This window comes from Cydia splendana, chromosome 14 (genome assembly GCF_910591565.1).
Source record: "Cydia splendana chromosome 14, ilCydSple1.2, whole genome shotgun sequence".
NCBI classification, from domain to species: domain Eukaryota; kingdom Metazoa; phylum Arthropoda; class Insecta; order Lepidoptera; family Tortricidae; genus Cydia; species Cydia splendana.
Window position 1 is genome coordinate 3,949,878 of NC_085973.1, and position 10,392 is coordinate 3,960,269.

General features: G+C 39.9%; 1 protein-coding gene across 1 annotated transcript; it reads left to right on the forward strand.

Annotated features, from left to right (window-relative positions):
- The first annotated feature begins 200 nt into the window (after positions 1–200).
- On the forward strand, positions 201–7,424 carry LOC134796940 (uncharacterized). The gene is made up of 9 exons (XM_063769133.1): positions 201–239; positions 877–929; positions 1,192–1,313; positions 1,914–2,046; positions 2,218–2,328; positions 2,500–2,610; positions 2,782–2,892; positions 3,656–3,716; positions 5,446–7,424. Exons 1-9 carry the CDS (start codon positions 235–237, stop codon positions 5,555–5,557), a joined length of 819 nt encoding a protein of 272 aa, XP_063625203.1. The 5' UTR covers positions 201–234; the 3' UTR covers positions 5,558–7,424.
- Positions 7,425–10,392: the final 2,968 nt, after the last annotated feature.

Sequence of the window (10,392 nt, forward strand, 5' to 3'; positions counted from 1 at the left end):
TTTTGATACACAAACGCAAAGTTGTTCAAATTATAACCAATATGTGCAGTAAATAATTCCTGTAAACGTATTTTTGTGTATGTGTGTGACTGTGTGTATGCACAGAATACAGCACGTTTCTATGAAGCTGATACTCTGGCTTATCTCTTTACTCCAGTACCCGCATGCCTATATTAAAGCGAATCAGTTTTTATCGACCCATTACTTGTCGTGTCGCGATACGAAACTGCCGATATGAGGTGAGTTTATCATTTATACTTGACCGCTTTGGAGAGGATAATGATTTATGAGAATAATAATATTTACATGTTAAACATACCAGTGTACAAACAGCAATACTTACTGTTCATTGGTGGACTTTATGCCTTTTGTAATAAGGTTTACCGATGGATAGTTAACAGTGAGGGTGATGGTACAAACTGTATGCAATTGCAGTGTAAATATTGTCGCTTCGTCAATATGTATCATAAATATTTGTGACGTCAAGCGGGTAAAGGTACCTTATGGCGGTTGGCGCTTACGCTATTATTAACGCCGCTCCAATACTATTGCGGTGCTATACGACGTAAGCGCCAGCTGCCATAAGGTACCTTTATCCGTGGGACGTTACATTTATCTATGATACATAAGTAAGCTTAAAGTACTCACTCCATATATCAGTTTCATATTAAGCTTAAATCTTATTACAAATAAGTTTTCGCAAAGCTTGCTAAAACTTGTTATAAATGGTTTTAAATCTATGAAGAGTGAGATATATAATAAAATAAGCTTACTTACCTATTTCTCTATGGTATGTAAGTATTATTTATAAGGGCTTGATTTATGGGTCCAATGTCGAAATCAAGGTTTACAGGATTATCTAATTTTTATTTCCAGGTATCTACTGGGTGTATTGTTAATGGTGTCGTCTGTGTTGTGTGATCGTAATGGTAAAGTAATTTATGTCATATTTAAAGCAAATTTAATGACATTAACTAAAAGATAATAGACTTTTTACATTAAAATTGCCATATTAGAACATCTCTACTGTACCTTTTGAGTTTAAAAAAAATTGGGAAAGACTATAACTTCCACTTCTTGTGGAAGAGCGCAGAGTGGAGTGATCACGTAACGAACATGCAAATAACAATATCATAGGACTCGAACGATTTGTTTTACATAACCACATTAAAACTATCGATTATATTTCAGACTCTGTAGAAAACTCGAAGTTAGGCAGAAGCTACAGGTTGATGTACAACGCGGCGACATGGCAGGACGCGAAGCAGACTTGCTTGAATAACGGCGGCAAGCTAGCTGTGCCCAAATCCCAGGTAATTTTAAACGACTTTTTTAACACCACTTCGGTGGCAAACAAGGACACGACCCGTCTGAGAAAACCTCGGCAAGGAGCCCATTCCGCAGCCGGAGCGTCCGCGGGAGGAAATTCCTCTTAAACCGCACAGTCCCATTGTTCATTGAAATACTTGGGTGGCTTTAATGTGTGACGTCTCACTGGTAAAGGTACCTTATGGCGGTTGGCGTTTACGCTATTATTAACGCCGCTCCAATACTATTGCGGTGCTATGCGATGTAAGCGCCAGCCGCCATAAGGTACCTTTTCCCGTAGGACGTCACATATATTTAGAATATAATAGAAATAGATTAGAAATACATTTATTTATGACAAACAAACAAAGATGACAAAAACATGTTGACAAATATACAATGTATAACATTTAGTGCAAAATGCCATAAAACGGTCACAACTCAGCATGTAGCTGGCAAAGCCAGCGCTGTTCTTCCGTGGTGACCCAGGCGTACGCCGTTCGACAACGAGGCGGTTATGCTTTAATTTACTAAACTAATTAAAAACTAGAACTATACCTAACACATAACACATATTTAATATGTCTGGAATAACTCATTTTCAGGATGAGTTCAGCGTGATCCAAGGTCTGATTAGGAAGATGCATTATCCCAGTATCATCGGCTGGACCGGCAGCAGACTGCTGGCGTGGGTCGGCATTAGTAACGTCGAGGAGCCAGCGTGGAAGAATGTGGACGGTTAGTAGAGACAATAGTAGATCCACTTAGGTCTGATCCGGAAGATGCATTATCCCAGTATCATCGGCTGGACCGGCAGCAGACTGCTGGCGTGGGTCGGCATTAGTAACGTCGAGGAGCCAGCGTGGAAGAATGTGGACGGTTAGTAGAGACAATAGTAGATCCACTTAGGTCTGATCCGGAAGATGCATTATCCCAGTATCATCGGCTGGACCGGCAGCAGACTGCTGGCGTGGGTCGGCATTAGTAACGTCGAGGAGCCAGCGTGGAAGAATGTGGACGGTTAGTAGACACAATAGTAGATCCACTTAGGTCTGATCCGGAAGATGCATTATCCCAGTATCATCGGCTGGACCGGCAGCAGACTGCTGGCGTGGGTCGGCATTAGTAACGTCGAGGAGCCAGCGTGGAAGAATGTGGACGGTTAGTAGAGACAATAGTAAATCCACTTAGGTCTGATCCGGAAGATGCATTATCCCAGTATCATCGGCTGGACCGGCAGCAGACTGCTGGCGTGGGTTGGCATTAGTAACGTCGAGGAGCCAGCGTGGAAGAATGTGGACGGTTAGTAGACACAATAGTAGATCCACTTAGGTCTGATCCGGAAGATGCATTATCCCAGTATCATCGGCTGGACCGGCAGCAGACTGCTGGCGTGGGTCGGCATTAGTAACGTCGAGCAGCCAGCGTGGAAGAATGTGGACGGTTAGTAGAGACAATAGTAGATCCACTTAGGTCTGATCCGGAAGATGCATTATCCCAGTATCATCGGCTGGACCGGCAGCAGACTGCTGGCGTGGGTCGGCATTAGTAACGTCGAAGAGCCAGTGTGGAAGAATGTGGACGGTTAGTGTTGACAAGAGTAGATCCAAGCTCTGATCCGGAAGATGCATTATCCCAGCATTATATTTTCTCGATTTCGGGGTTGGTCCCATAGTAAAAGTTTCTCAGTATAATCCCAAAACCTCCCTGGCAACGGGAATGCACTTATTTTTTGGCCGCCCTGTACATAGACATCATTCGCTTTGTTTACTGACCGGTCGACCTTTGGCTTAGCTGCGATAAACATTATTTGCTCTAGCCGATTATAATGTCGATAAATTGGATGACATTAAAGGTGATATTCGGTTTTCGACCGTTAAGGATGGTTAAGGTGACATACAGATAACGAGTGCAGCAAAAATTGTGTAACTGCCGGCTGCTGCGATTAGGTGACTAATTATTTGACATCAACGGTGCAACAGTGATGTTCCAATAGTAACGCTGCTGCAGTCACCATCCGTATGCAAAATTTATAAGATATTGTTGAGTCATTAAAGTGAAATTGCCTTACAATTCACTTTAAACGCTTTGTGTCCTTTTGAAATGTTTTACGAGGTCATTTTTTTATTATGGTTAGGCATTAAATTTTTAACATAAATGTTAATATATTTTTCCTTTTTTATTGTGGGACGTACCACATTATTACAATCTATAAATTGTAAATAGGTAGGTACAGATGTCATTCACAATAATAAAATCAACGACGATCAATCAATCGTTGATCTTTTTCCATTGTGATTGACTTCTGTATTTACAATTAAAAAATTTCAACTCTTATCATTTGCAGGAGAGGATATAGAAAATACTGGTTTTGCAACGTGGGCCAAAGGAAACGGTGACAAAAGCAGGTAAGCGAGAACAGTATTGTTTTGAAGTATTTTCATTTTATTACTATTATATAAATTGACGTTGTTTCTGTTTAGTTGTTGTATTTTGATAAATATTATGTAATAAAAACTCGCTGTAAAATGTCATCTTTACAAGTTTCTGGTAACTTTCGTCTCTGGTATCTTTCGTTATCAAGGTAAGTTTCATAAAACTGTTTGTGACGTCCCAGGGGTGACGTGACGTATATGGCGATTGGCGCTTACGCTATTATTAACGCCGCTCCAATACTATTGCGGTGCTATGCGACGTTAGCACCAGCCGCCATAAGATACCTTTACCCGTCATCATCATCATCATCATCATATCAGCCAGAGGACGTCCACTACTGGACATAGGCCTCCCCCAAAGAGTGCCACAATGACCGGTCTTGCGCCACCCGCATCCAGCGGTCTCCCGCGACCTTTACCAGGTCGCCAGTCCACCTTGTGGGGGGTCTATCCACGCTGCGCCTTCCGGTACGTGGTCGCCAGGTCGCCACTCGAGAACCTTTCCGCCCCAACGGCCATCGGTTCTACGGGCAATGTGCCCCGCCCCCTGCCACTTAAGTTTAGCGATTCGGAGGGCTACATCGGTTACTTTCATTTGGTTCTGCTGCGGATGGCCTCATTTCTGATGCGATCACGCAGAGAGACTCCAAGCATAGCCCTCTCCATTGCCCTTTGGGTGGCTTTGAGTTTTCTTATGAGGCACACAGTAGAAGGTCACATTTTACCTACCACATAATCCTGTGTGCAAATAGACATCTTTTTTACGACATCAGCAAAAACTTCGAGCCCTGCTTCGTATATATCATAAAATATTGGATGACGATATGTTAGTACTTATTGAATTTTATTTTGTAGTTTCACAGTGCCTTGGTTTTACTGTAATGTTGTGTTACTTAGCGTCACTTGCACCATCCCACTAACCCAGGGTAAAACGGTTAAACTGTTAACCTAGTGTAAAATTGTACTGGTAACAATGTTAACTCCAGGTTTAACCACTAACCTGCGGTTAACCGTTTAATCCTGGAGTAACCATGGTTACCAGTATAATTTGACACTGGGTTAACGGTTAAACCGCTTAACCTAGGGTTAGTGGGATGGAGCAAGTGGCCCTAAGGGTAAACCTGGCCCCTATTTCACCACGGTGACAGGTGCGACAATTGTCGACATCACTGTTACTGACGTCACAGGCCTCCATAGACTACGCTAACCGCTTACCATCGGACGGGCGGTGTGCTTGTTTGCCACCAACATATTAGGTAATTTAAATAAAACTCCATTATATCGCTTAATAGATTAAGTACTTATTTTGCGAAGCTAATGAAATGACAATTGTCACAAGAAACGCGACAATTGTCACGAAATTCCGACACAGAACTCATTTCCTGTCAAGAAAGTTCTTTTAAATCTTGTGACAATTGTCATCATCATCATCATAAACTTCGCAAGAGAAATACCTGTTTTTTTGCCGATATAATAAAGTTTTTTTTAAATAATACAATGATGGTGGCAAACAGGAATACGGCCCGCCCGATAGTAAGCGGTAACCGTAACCCATGGATGCCTGTGACGTCAGCAACAGTGATATTTGTCGAATTGTCGTACCTGTATGATCTGTGACTGAGATAACGGTTTAACCGGTTAACCCCGGGTTACTGGGATGGAGATGGAGCAAGTGGCGCTAATACAATAAAAAATGTTACAGCAACCCTAAAGAGCCTCATTGCGCTGTGATGGACGCTGCCAACCCAGGCCTACGAAGCTACTGGTGCCACTACAAACAACCCTTCGTATGCGAGTCTCATCTCAACCCTTAATGTATACATATGTGACCTTTCACGGGAAAAGGTACCTTATGGCGGCTGGCGCTTACGTCGAATAGCACCGCAATAGTATTGGAGCGGCGTTAATTATAGCGTAAGCGCCAACAGCCACAAGGTACCTTCATTCGTGGGACGTGTCATATTATTGATTGATCTGTGTTGAATAGTAATAAAATAAACACAATGATATAACAAAATTAACTAGCCTGAAAGGTTTATCATAATTGTAGGTACTTAATTTATTTTGATCGCCGTTGAGTGAAAAATTAAAATGATATTTCAAAGGAATATTTTATTAAACATACACAAATGTCTCCACGTTTAATGATAATGATAAATTAAGCAATTTCTAAGAAATCTTTGTGCCGAAGCTGAAGACAATTTAAAAGCCAAACATCTTATGTAAACCTCTCCGACTAGGTACATTAATTTAAAAACTCTTTGGCAAGGCAACTCATTCATTCCCTGAGGTAGAATTGTGTAAACATTAAAATTCTGAACAAAAATGCCGAGGTTTCCAAGGGCAAAGCATTCCAACTTTGATATTAAAACACTGTCAACTTTGAGCGTAGTAAGTTTTTCAATTTCGCATTTTTTTGCTACATCGTGGCTGGGAGGACGATTCGAACTTACAAATGTCAATTTGAATTTTTGACATTATCTTATAGATGCAAAGGAGATGCGCTGCAAGTTACAACATAATCAATATAATGTTTTATTACAAATATACATAGGTAATCAATAATCATTTCTAGTACGTTACCTATTGTGATCAAATGCCGCAATGGCGGTCGTAGCATGCGGTTCCTGAACATGTCATAGAGAGCTTATATTATAATTATGCAGCCATATATTAAGCAGCCATAAGGCCTTTTCCCGTGGAAGGTCATATATTGATTGAAACTAACACGATCTTCACTCATAATTTTAAAACTGACACTTTATTTCGACGCCGGAAAGCAAACACGTAGTAACCCACACAAGGTCAAAAATGTTTTTCTTGCATTTTTGGAATCTCCATTTTTTTCTGCGTCGACAGGTCGAATCCACGTGCCAATACGATGAAAAATGGGGAAAATAGGAACACAAAATTTTCTTGTTTTTCTTGAAATGTACTACTCAGCAAACACGCAGTAAATAGCAAAAAAACTCAAGAATTTAAATCATTGTATTTACAGCATTTTGATTTCCATATAATTTATACTTTAGTCATTTACCACCTCCGTTGCTCTGACGCAAGTGTAGGTTACTACGTGTTTGCCGCTCATGAATGTGAATATCTTGCAGTTACGCTATTTGGCGGGAAATAATGTTTAGTCGAGTAGTGGTTTAACACAAATTCACACACTATTGAAATATGAGAGACATGTCTTTTACTACGTTTACAAGGATCAAGTAAAACTACCACATAATAGTTACTTCACTGTTGTAGGGCGTAAGGTTTAAACTTCTGCGCCTTATTTCGTTTTAACGCGGCTATCGCGGCCATTACTTGAACGTTTGCGCCGTCGCTCAGTGCGGTTCAGGGGGTGAAAGTGAGTCGACGTGTTTGTAATCAAGTAAAATATTACGGGGATTTTGGATAAAGTGATTATTTTTATTTAAGAAAGGAAGTTTTTTTTCAATTGTAAGCATGTAAAATTGCAATATTTACGGTGTGTGTATCGATTTTATGGTTTTATGGTACTTAAATAAAATTTGGTCTTATGGTATCTGATGAAAGTTTGTTTTGTCTAAAGTGGACTTTTATTTTATAAGAGGATGTAGAAACCACTTTTTTTAAATCAAACGTCGTTGTTATACTTTGGTTAGGTTTTGATCTCCCATTACGTTATGTCTTTTCCAACGAGGACTTCTTATTTTTTAGGTGGTTTTACAATAACATTATAAAGTTATGTGTTTTGTTTGGTCTTAAGAATGCTTATATTGATTTTAATAGTTCAAATCATCATAATAAATGTGTTATTTTACTTATTTTCGTTTATGAATTCCGAAAACATCTTCACATTTTATAAGTATACATTTGAAATGTCGTGCATATTACTTTAAGATGCGATTAAAGTCATTTTTAAGGGTGTGGTAAAATTTATGGCAATACATTTTGCATTCTAAACTGCTTACAAAAAGAAAAAATACTGTTACAGCATTTTGTTCACCCAAAATTTCTAAACCACAACGTCTAAGACTTTATTACGGATATCTTTTGTCATATTCAGGTGGATTACTGCGTTTTTGCTGTCCATACAAATTTTAAGGAAATACTAACCATTTACCCATGGCAAACCCCTTTCTCCTTGGCTTGTTACCCTGCGCATCACATCGTCCAACACAATCAGGAACAGCAGCGGCGACAGCAAGCAACCCTGTTTGACTCCAGCAGTGACAGGAATCGGGCCTGACAGCACTCCCTTGTGCAATACTCGGCAGGTAGATCCCTCATACAGGCATTTTATGATCTCTATTACCTTGACTGGTATTCCCCATACCTTCAGAATTCGCCACATGCTAGACCACTTTACCCTGTCGAATGCCTTCTCAAAATCTACGAACAGAGCAAAAAGTTCATTTTGCATTTCATTGCATTGTACCAGTATCATCCGCAAGACGTTAATCTGGTCCGTGCACGATCGTCCTGCTCTGAAACCGCTCTGCTCATCCCTGAGCCTGAAGTCAACAGCACCCGTCATTCTTCGAAGCAAAACTTTGCATAACACCTTAGAGCAGACCGGCAACAAGTTTATCCCTCGCCAGTTCGAGCAGTGCGACGGCTATTTTTTCCTTACTACTTATTAACTCGTTCTTATGCTCAAAAGTATCATTGTATTTACCTACTAAATATTTGTAATATTAAATAAGTTGGTACCTATATAAATATGTTTATATGTTGTCTGCTTAAATCCTAAAACTTTTTTTCCCAAATGTAGTAGGTATGTTGTGTAAAAACCTAACGGAAAATTAATTGTCACACATCGTAATATAGCCAAGTTTCGATTGTACGTATGACCTGACCAATACTAACCCATACATTTGGTACTGGCGTTTACTACGAGTTTGCGCACTGTGTAAAAAAGATCAAAACGTAGTAACCCACAAAATATGGTCTTGTAATAACTTGCGGTTAAATTTATTTAAATGAATTTGAAGTCCAAAAAATTTTGAATTTTGCATCCAATTTTCAGTTAGTTATGTTCATAAACAACGTTGTTATGATTTTTTTTTCAAATCTCGAAAAGTTTTTCGTCTCTGGTGAACAATTTGGTTTTTGTGGGTTACTACGTGTTTGCTTTCGGGCGTCGATTTGTGGCCTGACGCCCCACCACATGCAGGCCTGTGACCACGAACCTAACGTCACGTTCCAAACGTCATACTCATAAATAAACGTAAGTGTTAGTTTTACGTGCCCACAAGCTGTTAACTATAAAATTTTATTGAGACAAAGTGTTAGTTTTAAAATTATAAGCAGTGTATGTATGTCGTTGTATATAATTAGGCATATTTTAATGCTCTTCATTATGTAACATCACATAGTAAAAGCGCCAGAATTGTTACAAAATCTTTTCACGGTTTTCCAACTTTGTAGGTCAACCGTGTGGTCCCTTTAACCGCGCTGCATATTTCCCGTGGGTACCTCGGCAAACACTGCCCTGGCATGTGGTTTCTGTAATAATAGTCTTGCATAGACTACCCGTTAGGGTGGCCCAATTTTGTCAGGAAAAACTTGTGGTGGTAATTAGTGAGTTTTGCTTGTCACCTGACGAGATGTAGTGCATAATTATTTTCCATCGTTTTTTCACGGAAACGTACGAACGTGTCTTGCTATTTCAGTCGGTCTCGGTACAAAAAGTACTGGGGTTGACTGAAGTAGCATGACTAATACGAACGTTTCCGAGAAAACACGATGGAAAACAGTTATGCATTACATCTGTAAGGTCAATGTGCTGTAGACGGCATACCTATAACTCTAGTGTTGGGAAGACGGTCATAAGGCAAGAACTCTCGATTTAATTACACAAACGGGTCTACCGCGATATAATGAAATAAAGACCCCCGTTTGAGTAATTAAATATGTGTACAAAACGCGAGAGTTTAAAGTGTTATAAGAACTCTCGTATTTGTAATACGTACGTCGCGTCGCTCAGACACAGTCAGAATGGAAGAGCTTAACACCTTATGCTCTACCGACCTTCTGTAAGGAGTTTGTACTTGCACCGGTATGTTCACCGATTTCTCGAAGACAGCAATTTCGATATTTTTTATCGTCAGAACCCTGGATAAGTAGAGAATTCTTCATATACAGGCACACCTTTAGCGAAGTCACGAGACTATTTCCATACATTAAGAGGAAAGGGGACGACCGGTTTTCCATACAAACGTCGTCCCCATTTTCCCCTCATGGTATAGATGTCGGCGGCAGATCGTAAAATCGGGCATATCGAGATATTCCTAGGCATATCATGAAACGCCGCCTTGCTCTGATCGATCTGCCGCCTTTTTTAAAGGCAGATCGTTATATGCCTGGGCAAAACTAGATGTTTATTAACTAGGTACCTATATACCTAGTTCAACAAGAAATCGAACTTACATAATTACTAGTAGTTTAGATTTCAAACATGTATTACCTAATATTCGAACTATTCCACGTCTCACTGCCGTATTCGAACTTCAAGATATTCACAAGAGACGACACGTACTAGATCCATTCTGGATACGTTATAGTTTAGATATCAACTAGTTCTCTTTTGCAGCGCAATTCGGGCAACCAATGTCACTTTTTTACGTTAGATAGAGTAAGATATCTATAATTAGATGTGAATTGGATCTCTATGTCA